General features: G+C 39.8%; 1 protein-coding gene across 1 annotated transcript in view; it reads right to left on the reverse strand.

Annotated features, from left to right (window-relative positions):
- Positions 1-14070, reverse strand: part of polrmt (polymerase (RNA) mitochondrial (DNA directed)) — a 33912-nt gene that overhangs the window by 16978 nt on the left and 2864 nt on the right. Inside the window, exons 5-14 of the mRNA XM_028404450.1 lie at positions 10806-10992; positions 9232-9381; positions 7909-8076; positions 7509-7679; positions 6513-6752; positions 4200-4985; positions 3857-3979; positions 2127-2249; positions 1471-1650; positions 321-407 (exon numbers count right to left, since the gene is read on the reverse strand). Coding sequence (XP_028260251.1) covers positions 321-407; positions 1471-1650; positions 2127-2249; positions 3857-3979; positions 4200-4985; positions 6513-6752; positions 7509-7679; positions 7909-8076; positions 9232-9381; positions 10806-10992 — 2215 coding nt within the window. The remainder of the gene's footprint in view (positions 1-320; positions 408-1470; positions 1651-2126; positions 2250-3856; positions 3980-4199; positions 4986-6512; positions 6753-7508; positions 7680-7908; positions 8077-9231; positions 9382-10805; positions 10993-14070) is intronic.

The following is a 14070-nucleotide window of genomic DNA, read 5'->3' on the forward strand; positions in this document are numbered from 1 at the left end:
CCTCAAGATTTCTTTGGACATAATGCGATTGAACTTTAATTTAGAGAAACAAGAAAAACAGTGGTTGTGAAGTTGCTTTTTAAGAATTTATTTTAAATATAAACTTCTTTAAACATTGGATCTGATTGATTGATTGTATGTGGGTAATGTGACAAGCACCATTAAAAACTCTAGAGGTTAAATTTTTCCCTTAGTGCCAAATTACATACTTTAATTTCAAAATTGAAGGTTGTTAAAATTGCTCTCAAAGAGGAATAGTTTCGTTATGGTGATAATTTGTTGATGGCATCGATGTCTTTATACATGTGTGATCATCTCACCTGGATTTCTCTGGTCCCTGTAAACATCTCCTTTAAGCCACTGAACACCTGACGCACCAGGTAATGGGATGCATCCCATATATGTTCCTGGAAACACAACACATAATAATGTTTTTGTATTTATTCATACTGATTTGCTTTGATTTCTTAATGAGAATTAAATTAAAATGTTGGGATTATCATTGTGGATTAAATGTATAATGTGATATAAATTTCAGAACTGAGACTGGTATATTTCTTGTATCGTTACAATGATATGATCTCCTGCTCAGTAGGCACTGCCTGATCCTCCCCATCCATTCCCCTCTGTAATCAGTCACAATTATACTTCCTACTAATTCCCTGTTTAAACAATTAGGGACATTATGCAGAAGTCATTTAGCACAATCCTCTGGCTGTGAGATGGTAGATACACTGACAGTAGGATCATGCTGATCACATCTATACAGAAAATGAGATTAACTCAAACCATTGTGGGGAACTTTATAGCAACGGGACAGATAAAAAGCACTACAGTGCTGTAAGAGAAGATTAAATGTTTCCATTCTCCTGCCATGGTGTCAGTCAACAGAATGGGTGTGTCCATCAAAGAGCCATTTATGTACATCAAAGTGCAATGGATTTGAACTAAAAATAAATTCATAGTGGCTGTGTACAAGATATCAAATCTATCTATTGTTGGATTACACTCTTGGCCTCCCTGAAACAACCAAGAGATATTTTATTTCACTGCAATGAATAATTTTGACTAAAATAAACATTAAAAGCATCTGTTCTGTGCAGCTCACTTACTGTAGGCACAGTGTAGCATGGCTCTGCATGTTAAGGTCAAAGTTACTGAATCCCCTTTAGCCGAACAATTAAATGTGCATAGATTGTATGAGGTCACAATCATCTGTGTGATGAATGCCTTCACACTCATGCAGAAGACAATATTACACAGGAAGGGAAAAGCTTCTAATTTATTACAAGACGACAAGAACAGATAATGTATGGCCTGAGAAAAAAAGACATTCAAGAAGCCCCATATAGAGGAGATCCTGTGCAAAGGGGCCACTTAGTCTTATGGAGCAGATATCATGCTAAAAATAACAGAGCGATGTGTGAGGGATCCCCCACACACACCAATACACTTTCACCAATACAGTACCTTAGGGAACTCATCAATCTCTTTCAGTCTTTTCTCTATCTGGAGGCGTCCTCCATAACGCGTCACCCCATACACCACAGTCATCACCGTCTGTTTGACCACCTTCCTGCTGATGAAGCCCTCCAGCGCCTGAGCGACCTTCAAGCCGTTCTCTGCATCCCGTGCACGGAACTCCTCCACCTGAAACACGTGAAGATGTACAAAGGTTAAAACAAAAAGCAATGTTTCACTGTATGTGTATCCGACAGCCTAAAGTTTTTTAATTATCACACTCAAATAGTTTGCCTGTTCCCCATGTTTCCCAATCTGATTCCTCTTGCACTGAAATTTCAGTACATAACAATTAGGATGAGGTCTTTTCCCCTAAAAAAATGGACTGAAAGCTGAAACTTTTGATAACACTGTATGCACACTTAACCTTTGGATGTGAGTCAGTCTCAGTTTTCTGCACTTTGATGCAAACAACAACAACTAAGCACTTTTAAATGCAAGACCAAAACTGAGAAACTCGAAAAATATTCACAGTGCTCAGCCTGTCACTTACTATACTATACTTTGCATATTAAATCTATCACAGTTCGCTTGTGTAACTGCAAGTTCTTGCAGTTTAAAGAAGGGAACAAACAATAAAAAAAGGGCAGCCCACTAGTGCTGACCTGCTGCGCTACTCCGCTGTACACATCCTGGGGTGCATCGCAGGGCATAAGGTTGACTGATGTGGCACCAATAACATCTCTGCCCAGAGCAGCGTAGTGCTGGAGACCATTACAGGAGCCGTCCTGGTGGAGAGAAATGATTAAAGCAATGCAGAGAAAAAAAATACAGAGAGCAGCACAGATTGGAAGAGGTCAGCAGAGAGAGAGGGGCTGAGGGTAGGCCCTTCTACCAAACAATAGATGATTTTAACAAGTAGTAAGAAGATGAAGGAAGGAGGGAAAGGAATCACAACAGAGAAATCTGGTTGAGGCTATTGGCCTCAGTTGAAATAACAACACTATACATATTTCACAACCCACATCCACGGTGAACACTAAACTATCAAAGCATTCATGAGTTTGCTGAAATAATAATAAAACAGATTGATTCGTTATAAATTATTTGCCACTCACATTGAATCAAAGGTAGATATTTTACTTTTTTTATCTATACAAAAATGGGCAGTTTAAAGGACTGTTGCCCATGTTCTATTGTTTCTATTGTAGAAAATCTAGTCACATTTTTATTCAGTGTGGCTTTGTGACCATTATGGTATGGTATCACTATTATGTGTGTGCTTTGCAAAAAATTATTAGGCCTAAGTTAACCTCTATAACTGCAACAGTAAGCCTTACACACAAATTGACTCCCTTTGTTTATTTCGATTCATTATTCATGTCATTTGGTTTTGTAATTCATGAGGGACTGTACACATTAATCTTTATCAATTTGATGTAAATGTGCCAAAAGGCTAATTTTTGTTTTCTACAGTCCCTGAGCAGTTCAGCTGTGGATCAACTGCTGCACTAAGTCAAGTTGATTTATTCACAAGCACAGTTAAAAAGAACAGGCGTCAACCAAAGTGCTGCTGGAAAATAAAAATAAAAATGTTAAATGCTTGGAGCTGTTTAAAAACATCTGCTAGAAGAGATGCTAAACACTTTCGGTAGCATTTCTTGCACTGCCTGTCTAAGAGTCATTAAAACACATAACTCCCACATTCTTATGCCACAAAAATTTGACTAATATTTTCCATTTTGTCTTTTCCTGCTTACGGCATGAAAATCATGTCATTTAGATTACTTGCTTTTTTTATGGGTGTGATTTGCCTATCCTCTATAATTAGTATGAGAAATTACTGATGATAATTTGATGTTGCTCACCAAAACAATATAAGCATATGTTTTAAAGGTGGAAATCACGGAAAAAAAGGCTGCATGGCTAAAATATATACTTTTGTATGTCTCCAACAATGACACTAATTTATATGATTTTTTTCTGCTGCTTTGGCTTGAGTAAGACAGGCAGGGACTTGAATGTTAGATCTCAGATCAGGATATGTCAAGATGTCGCCTGGTCTGTAAGATAAGCGCTGCAAGTTTATAGCAGATAACATAAAATGGTCCCAGATGGCTGGGAAGGTCTTGGCTTGTTAACTTTGATTTGCCCTCTAAAATGGGACTATAAAACATAACTGAATGGCACACCTTATTTTTAGTGGGCTATAAACCCAAGCTAACATAGAGGCCTATGGTGTTAGATGAGTAAATTCCTAAAGACAATCTGCTCTTAATCGCTTAGATTTTTCATCTTAGTTTCACCCGAGTTAACAATAATGAATTTGCCACAAGTGGTGGTTGGAAACTGCTATGCACCTAAGATAAATCATAATTTAAGTGTTTTATGGTACCTGGTGAACAGGAAAATGAGAGATGAACTGTGTCGGATCAGGCGACCTCACAGCTTTTGCTATCTCCATGCAGCAGGCAAGAGCTTGCCAAGGCTCGTCCGCATCCATCCACCACTTCTTTCCCTGATAAAGACATATTGAAAAAACATATTATTTTGAGAAAAATACAGACTTCTAAAAAAAACATTCACTTTGTATTGTGATATTTTGATACTCTTGATCAGTTACATTGTAATCTTACTGTGCGCGCCTGCATATGAAAAAATAATAATAGTAGTAATAGTAAAACTAAGATGTTCATTAATAGCACAGTGAGACCAAAGACAACTAAAGACAGACTAACATTCATAGGGTTGTCTGCAGAGTCCAGTATGTCCTCCATAATAGTGTTGGCATACTCCAGTCGCCCCTGGAGTGAGCTCCTCTTCTTTAACCCTGTCAGGTTGACTAAGTGGATCTTTAGCCAGTCCAGGCCCTTGGGACCAAGGGGCTTCCCCTCTGCAAACAAAAGGATTGCCCGTGTGACATCGCTCCCCAGGTGATTAAAGTATGGAGGACAAGGGTAGGTACGTCCCCTGAAGTCCATGTTGTGTGGGAACCAGAAGATCTCATCCCGCATGTGGTTGGCGATGGAGAGTTTATAGAGTGCATCCATACGTAAGCTGTGCATCTCACCACATTTCTTCTTGGCATGAACCACCTCTCTTCTCATGCGGGCCTTTTCGCTCGCTGTGTAACTGGCATCATGAGACTTGAAGTGGGGTATTTTGGGGGCCTCTGACAGAGGGGGCGGGATGTCTAGCTTATCGCTCCCACGATCATTAAAGATGGAGATAATAGTATCTAACACAGGTTTATTAATTCTCCAGGCACAGTTGCCGAGCAGGTTAAGTGAGTCCAAGACTGCCTGAAGGTTCTGACATTGCTCCAGCAACACCTCATGCTGGGTGGCCCCGTCCACAGTTCGCATCAGCTTCGTCGGTGTGAGTAAGTAGGCTCCAAACTTGGCTGAAGTCCAGGGTACAGGAGGACACACCATCGGCATCACATAGGAGTCAAAGGTCAGCTTGGTCTCCATGGCTGCCTGCAGGATCTGAGTCAGGATGGGGTGGGGCTTGATAAAGCCAATCTGGTGGGCAAGAACAAAACGTAACTACAATGACTTTAAGAGAAGCAGATGAGTTAATCTTAAAAATAAAAAAAAATCAGGTTCGGATTGTAACGACAAAGTGTGGGTAATTTTAACATCAGACTTTTGCAGTGGATATAGATCTGATGACTGGAGGTCTTCTTAGGTAAATAACTTCCAATCAAAATGCATGTCCTACAGAACCTTAGATAAACACTATTAGTGCCATAGCTCCATTTGTAGAACTGTAGAATTGACATTTGCAAAAGGCAGCACACTATGACTCCACAAGACTTGAAAATAGTGTCTTATTCATTTCATTAAAAGTTGGCTTGAAATGTTGCCAGTGTACTGGAGCTTCCACACTGCAGGCGATCTAGTGGAACGGGTTTCTGAACTTCATCTAATTATGTAGAACCCTGGACAGGGGCCAAATCATAACAGTGGCGATGGTGTTTTTTCCTTGACCAGGGCTTAGTTTTAAAAGAGAAATTGTGTTCTGGTCAACACAGTTAAATTGTGTAGGACTGGACATAAAGACCATCATTTGTTGTCAGTAACCTGACAGAAACACCTCAGCAATGCTCAAATGAGTCAGACTTTCATGCTGCGCTGCAAAATCATTAGGATGCACCCCTGATGAGCTAACCTCCACAGAGGGAAAGGAGGTGGGAGAGAAGGCTAAAAGAAAAGAAGGCAGAATAAGAAAAAAAAAGATTATTACACAGAATGAAATTCTGTTACACCGTGTCCTGCTGACAAAGTGCATCAAAAATCTTGTGGTCTCTCTGTCTCTTTCTCTGTGCCCCTGACAACGTCACCTCGGTCTCCTGCAGGGACCGTTGGCTGTAAATCAGTGAGCCAATTAAGGGGACACTAAAAAGGGATTAGCTGGGAACCTATTCATCTTACTCAACTGTTCACTCTACCAATTCATACTGGGGGGGGGAAATGGTTTTATAAATCACACCCTTTTGAGCTTCACCCTGGATAAGAAGGCGCTCAAGTGTTCAAGGTAACAAGCTTTAGAACAATCTTCTCGTTCAAATTGAAGGTCGAGTGTTTTAAGGTATTCCCTTCTTTTATGGCTTTTTTCTTAGTAATGAAAAGGTGAGCTGTGGAGCTACTTGAAATTCCCTCAGACACTCTTTGATCAAAAATAATAGCATGTATTTATGAAAACATAATAATGGGTATAATTTGATTTGGCTGATGGAAAGTCATCATAATGAGCACTTTGGGTCATTCTTTATTTGTAATCTTTTCAGTGTTATTTTTTCAGGAGATCCCTTTAGCTCTAATCCTTGACCATTTTTCATATAAATCTCAGTTGAAGGGATTATATGGTCTGGAATATTGCTCAGAAATCCTGTTACCATGTTATCAAACGTATTTAAATTTCAAAGATCTTGATCAGAGAGGCCCTCAGGAGCAGTACTAATGCTCCTGTGTAGCCAACAAGTTGCACTGGCTTTTAGTAAACAGCTTAGAGAAAACTACTACCAACTCCATGACCGTCTACTGTACCTGTCGGAGGCTACGAAAGGTGTACATGTGGTAGAGGATGGGGATGAGTTTCCTGTCGGGGGCTGGGTTCAGTGTGTCGCTGTTAATTTTGAGGTTTTTAACCATCATATCCACCAAGTAAATGCCCAGCTCAAGAGTTACTGCGTACGGCCAACTTGTCTCTTCACACTGCAGCGTGGGTCCTGAACTCTGCTCCATCTCCAGCTGACACCACTGCTCCCTGGGAAGGAAGGCTGACTCCTATGAGGAAAAGAAGGAAAGTGGGTTCTTTTTATATAGTATGGATGGAGACTCAGGACACTACAAGTCGTCACTCAGAAGGAAGTAATCTTATCAATCTCACACGAATTATCCAGCTGTCAACACAACAGCATCAAGCTACATTTTTTATTTTGAATATAAAGATTGACCTCAAGAGACACTTTACCAATCAAGTTTAGTTTGAACCTAAATGAAAACAAATACTTTAAAAACTGAGAGCTTAGTCAAGTGATTGCACAGACTAACAACAGCTGCCATGGCAACAACAAAAAAACATTATAATTGGCACCTTTACCTACTACAAAGGCTGCACGTAATACCTTACATAAAACAAACACCTTTAACTAACTACCTTCAACTAACAGCAGGAGCATAATGAGCTCTTGCTCATTATAGTCCTGATGACATTAGCGATTTCGCCCAGTGTACCAGAGCTATCAAAACACTGAGTCAGTGATACTGGCTCTAAATCCCCGTTGAGGAAACACAGCCTTTCATTTCACTAAAAATGACTTCCCAGCATGTCAATGAGCTAGAGAACAAGGTCACAAACAAACTTAATTGTTCTGTTAGATACAACACTGAGTTTGTGACAATTAAAAAAACAAAAACAAATCAGCTTTCTAACAGAGCAACATTGAAAAGACTTTGGGGTAATATATAATTCAGTTTGTGTATGTGAAAACTCTGTGCAGTATTAGGTCTGAAGTTAGCTAATAAGGTGTTAAGTCTTACCTTGGTATCTTTGGCCAGTAGCTCTGTATATGCATTATAAATGCTGCCTAGCTTTTTCACCATCCAATTCTGGTGCTTCATTTGCACAGAGTACTTGGTGTAGACCCTGCTTCCAAGATCTTTTGCCAAAATCTTCAGCGATTCTCCACTTGGAGGCATGTTGGCAACACTCTGGACATGGACACAGTTCAAGAGATTAAATGCAAAATATATATTGTGACAAAAAGCAGCGTGTGTTTTTGTAAGGTCTGATTTAGTTTGATAAAGAAACAATTCTTCTGTCAGCATTCGGTATCACAGAATCAGAATTAACATCATACACAGAGTGTTTGTCTGTATGGGAAGCAAAGTTATCAGACATCTGGCCTTTCATAGGGCTAGGTTTGGCGGCTTGTATTACCTGTATCATGATGTCAACATACTCGCTATCCTGCAGCAGACAGAGATAGGGATAAAGGTTAAGCTTGTACTCCTTGGTGTCGGTGTTAGCCAGGATCATCTTGCCTTCCCTCAGGGCCTGAAGAAGGACCTTCTGCCAATGTGTCCGCTGCTGCGCCAGCAGCTCCCTCTGAAAGGACAACGCAACTGGAAGTCATTCATCCCACAACACTGACCGACAACAGGAAGATCATAAAGGTTGAAATAAAATAAACAATCGCTTGGCCTTTATCTCAAACTGTATGGTCCAAATGAAAGGCCATTTCAATTGGAAATATTTATATTTTCAATTGTGAGGATAGGGTCACCTCTCACTGGACACAATCACTCTGCAATATGACCATGAATTCCATTTGATGGTTAAGCTGGTTTGGCCCAGATACAACCACAGGACAGCAAGAAAAGAGACTTTCCTTCTGAGAAAACAAAACCAGGCCACAGATTAAAGATTGAAACAGCCCATTTACATTGGGTGTTGATGAATCTAAGCTCTGCTACAACAGTAAAACTTCAACTGTATAGTTTCAATTAAGAATTTTAACGTAATTTTTAACAGACAGAAGCTACAAAAACAAGTGGTTGTGGTTAATTTATGGAAATTAATCTTTTATTTAAGCAAGGAATTTTAAATGCACTTCAGTAAAATTGTGCATGACTGTATGTATGTATGTGTTAATGTTCAGTCTCACTCAGTCTGACTGAAACTGAGAGACAGTCTGGATTTTGGATGGAGAGGTGACTCTGCATTCTCCCCTGTGGCCTCTATTACAATACATTATTATTCTGCCCTGCTTGTCTGTAAATGCTTCCTGACCACCAGGGACTCTCAGGCTGCTCGCTTCCCACATAGCCCATCTGCAGATGCAGACGAGCCAGGCTAGACGGTAAATGCCAGAGCTGCAAAGAAGGCATACCATAGAAATAAGATCTTCCTTCTGCTAACCTGTCAGCCCTGAATTTATATTATTACAATGTTCTTTAAAAAAGAAAACCACAAAGAAACCTGAATAAAATGCCAATTCATGAATAATGTAATACTGTAAATACTAAAAATAAAGCAGATTACTGCCAAGATGGTAGTGTACCCATTGCATTCTGGATATTACACTGAGTGCCAGCACATTGTGTTTTATTGGAAAATCTGCAGATTTTTTTTGTCTGTCTGTGTTGTGCTGAACCTTCTGGCACAAATGTGTAAACTTTTCAGGAGTGTTGTAAGCATTACAGAATCTACATTTCTATCAGTCGTCACATGAAGAACAGCAACAGCTGGGTTTATATTTACCATTTTGACCATGTTTTCAGTGACGGGCTTGAAAGCCTCCACAGAATCAATGGTGACAGTGCAGGCCTGCTCCACACTGAGCTGACGTTTAAAACGTTCCTGGAGCTCATCCACAGTAAAGTCCAGTTTGGGGTATGTGTGGTCTACCCTCTGAAACATATGAATAAACACCAACATCTCATTTTCACAATAAAACAAAAACACATTTTCCTAGCCTGACCACAGAGTTTGCTCGCCCCAGGTCTAGACCAGATACTGGAGACTGTGAATCTGGCCTCTGAAAACCACAGCAAAGCACATAAACTGCTTACCTGCCACAATATCACAACTTCAAAATGATAAAGGACACTAACACAATGTGCTGGCAGCATAGTTTGTGTTGTACAAAGGAGGGTAAACTCCTCACATCAACTCCTGTCACATTTTTAAAGCAGATGTAATGGCCGAAAAGTACTGAACACAGTGGCAATGTTTTTGTCCCACTCTGCACAGCTGTGGATGTTCTGCTGAATGAAAAAAGAACAAAAGTTTGACCACAAAAGTAAGCCGTATTTAAACATTTAGAATGAATTAAGAAAGGAAATTAAGCTATTGATAAAAGCACGAATGTAGAGCAGTTTCTAGATGGAAAAATGATTCAATGATAGAACTCCAGACAATCTCTGATGACAAGTTGAAATTAGATCAAACTGCATTTTGTAAGACTACAGCTTCATCAAAATTCCATCTCACACTAACAAACAATATTCTAATTAGACCCTGCTGCTGTTTCACTCTGATTCTAAACCCTCCAGAGACCATCCAGAGTGCTGCTCTGTTATCTACTGGGCCAGTTATTTGGACAGCCTTTAAGCCACTGCAACCTGCCAAAAAGCCAAAGTCATAGTCAGATAACATACCAGCTACTTCTATAACATGCAATCAGAGCCAACAGTGATGAAGCAATCACATTTGACCTGTTTTGCAAATCACAGAGGGGCAGAGATTCACATATACCCTCGTGACAAAAAAAATATATTACAAGCCAACATCAAAAAAGGAGAGGACCAAAAATATGTCACTGAGACAAAGACAGAAGTGAATATGGTGTATGGACCGAGGCTAAAAATACTACAACCGTGCAAAAAAGCTGTTAATGAATCAAGTGAGAATCACGAGGAGAAGGGAGGTGGGAAAAGAGAGGAGAGGTGAGAGGCAACTAAAGCAGAGGCCTATTAGAAAGCAGAGTTGGCTGACTATAAATAGGCCAGTGCCTGTCTGGCTGTGAAAGGGTGACAATCAAATCTTCCGTAGTCACGCTGGAGCCTTCTGACAGCTTTCCCAGCTCTCTGGTGATTTGACTGGCAAAACATACACAGCTTTAAAAATAAGTCCTGTCTGTGTAAAGTCACACTTCCCAAACTCCATTAGTTAACTTTGAGGCAAATATATGTAAAAACATGTATTACGTAAGTGTAAACAGCAGGATAAAACACACATTCTAGCAAACATTAGAATGTCATGTCACTAATATGTTCACCAATTCTAGTGTAAGATGATGCAGTGAACTCGCTGTTAAAGCAGGCCTATCCTACCTGACTGTAGAACCCCTGGACCAGTGATGGATAACATTGGCTTGTGTGCGATTTGATTTGGGGCTGATAGTTGGGTTTTACAACACGTATGGCCTTCAGCAGCATGTCCTTCTCATCTTGGCGAAACACGCACTGGCTGAACAGATCATCCACAGACAAGCCGTCTGCCTCCATCTGGGACAGGCACCTGTAAGAGTGGTGGATTTTTTTGGTTTTTAAAATTGTGTGTTTTTTGTTGTTGCTTTGCAGTTTGTCAAAGAGTAAGCTGTGAAAACAAATAATTACAGACTACACACTCATATCTGAAGCTTTGTAGTCAGTTGTCTTACAGAACCGACCAACTCTCCTTTCTCAAAGCTGCAGCTCTCAGCATTATCTTTTATCTCCTTTAATATTTCTGCATTCTGCTCTGGAATCTGTGATGACCATAATAATTCTGACCATATTTTTTCGGACATACGTTCCAATGGTACCATTCATAGAAAAAGGTAGGACTTTGCTTCTATATTACAACAGATTAATAATTCCACTTCCAGCTCTGAAGCCGTAAGTATTTACTGTACCTCTATTTTCCATTAGATTACTCAGAAAGTGCTCAGAAAGCTAACCAGAATACAGAAGAGGTAGATTTTCATTTACATAGGAGATTATTATTATCATGGGGGATCAGGCCTTTGAGTCTGATCACAAGTTCAGAGTTCATAATCTTCTGACCTGCCTGTTTATGTGGGGATGGGAATAAGATAATCATAAAACTTACTAAGTCCTTGATTAATTCAGCTTTAAAAAAAACCACTCCTGTCTGCAGGGTCATTGTATATGTCTCCCCTACCCTGATCGACAGTTGCAGAATATCAATTTAAATATTTGCATGGACAGGCCTCTGTCAGGCTCAAAGTATGAGTTTGATCCAGAGGCAGATGGCCACTGACGACATCAGTGAAATGTTTATTTAAATAGAATTTCCAAGAGATCTCCTAGTGAGAATACCATGACTGGACTGCAGAATGCGTATAATACCAACGTGCAACCAGCCTCTGGAATATGAATGAGAGAGGTAATGACATGATTATTCAATAATTTAATCTAATGTATGATACCTAAGCAGGCCAACAGTCAGGGTTTGAAATAATAAATATTTATTTGGGGTAAATTATTTTATGGAATTTGGTATATATTGTTGCCAAGCGGCACAAGTGCAAAAATGAAAAATAGTAAGAAGCTGTATACATAACCATTATTACATTTCAATGGCATACATTAGCTAATTGCAGAGTGACTGAAAGGCATACAGGTAGTACATGTTTGAAAAAGAAAATGAATAAAATTGTCTTGAGGATTGAGTTATTTATACTATCTATAGTCTGTACACTACGCAGTTGCCACATTTGGGTGCACTGCTCCCTAGAGGTTGACAACAGGACTACATCACTAACCGAAGAGATGGGTTAGGAAAAGCCATTTGTCATGGAACACAGAGGATAAGAGAGTGCTGCTTCACCCTGAACACCTTTTACTCAAGACAATTATAAATAACAGCACTCTAATTAGCATCTTGAGGAAACACTGGCTCAGCAGCTTCCACCTATTTAATCTAATCAGAAGTGAGCAGGCTTCTGCACATTACTGAAGAAAACAAAAGAGGCACTGTAATAAAAGATTCTATAGCTTGGTGTCTGTTTATAAAATCCTCAAGTCAGCTAAAGAGGTCAAATTTTTGAGTATTTTCAAGTCATGTCTGCCTCTGAGTCTCCTGTGATGCAACGTGCAATTTTGTTCAGAGTAAATGAGAGAAAGCCTTGAACAAAGACAGGATTAGTCTGGGTGCTGGCAGTGTGGTCCAAAGGAACAAAGAGGGCAGAGAGGTTGAAAGATAGAGCATAATCAGCCTGGTGACTGCTCTGCTGCACCCTAGGGAACATAGAGCGCTGGAGGACACAGCTCTTACAATGGGAAAACTTAAAGGGATAAGTGTGTGTTTGTGTGGAGTGTGTGTAACACAGAGAGAGGGAGAGGGAGGGAGGCAGAGTGGTACACTAAGGACAAAGATACTGTAGGGGAGACTTCAGAGACATGAATGATATTGGGAGAAAATCGAATTTGGGTTGTAAGAAAGTGGGAGACAACAAAAAAGAAGAGGACTGAGGTAAGAGAAAGGTAAGAAAAAAGAGAGCCTGTTTAACTGATGACAGAAGCAGGAGTGCACCACTGCAGAACAACAATGTCATACAAGCATCAGCTTACAGTGGTCGATGAGCCAACCAGACACCCACCACCAGGCCTACTGCCCTGCCACACAGAATAGGCTGATGTCACCAGGGATCAGGAAAGGATTTCTGCAACAGCACTGCACATGACTGAGGCTGGTGATATTCTAGAAACAACTAAAGTGAGTGATAATATCTCATTATTTCTCTAACTCCAAAGCATGCAGCTAAGCACCTGATGAGCACACACACTACACATGTATATGGCTCAAATGTGATTAGAATAAGAGCATGCCCTGCAGTATTTTCTGCTATAATAATTCCAGACAAAATGTTAACCCCATCATAAATAACGTAAATATGAGCCCAGCCAAGTGACCGTCCTTTGCATTGGTTGCCAACAAACAAACTGTGGGTATGGTCTTCTTAGAACTGTGAGTTGTACACAGCAGTTTAATGTGGGTTAGATGTCTCACAATAAACTAAGCAAGTCAAATAATAATACTCAACAATGATACTGCTGGGACTGATCAGGGCTATTGGCTGTCAAGGTGGTCCTTAATGAAAAGATGTTGCAACGTGCAAAATGAAATTAAATACACAACAAAGCATGTCAGTATAGGTCAGCAGCCTTGTCACAATTTAATTAGTCTAAAGAAACCTCATTAACACTCTGTCAGCATTCAGCCACAAACAAAACGTTTTAAAGTCGCCTAGTGAAAGCAACATTTATTAAGATTTTTCACATTGACAGAAGTTTTAAGAAATAATCATGTCATGCTAGGTGATGCCATGGAAACAGCATTATCAGTGAGGGCAAATGGTAAGAAAATAAGGTGCAATGTGTGGGGGACACTGGTAGCTGTCAACTAAATACAAGTGACAAATAAGATTATCAGAGATAGCAGGGTGTGGCCAACCTAACAAAGTGCAACTTCAATCATTCCTGTCAAATCTAACTAAAAAAAATAAACAAGAAAACTAAACTACATCTAAGAATTCAAAAAATGGGGAAAATTTAAAAAATGCTCTCTAGTATGATATTAGTGATACAGCAG

This window comes from Parambassis ranga, chromosome 4 (genome assembly GCF_900634625.1).
Source record: "Parambassis ranga chromosome 4, fParRan2.1, whole genome shotgun sequence".
Taxonomy (NCBI): domain Eukaryota; kingdom Metazoa; phylum Chordata; class Actinopteri; family Ambassidae; genus Parambassis; species Parambassis ranga.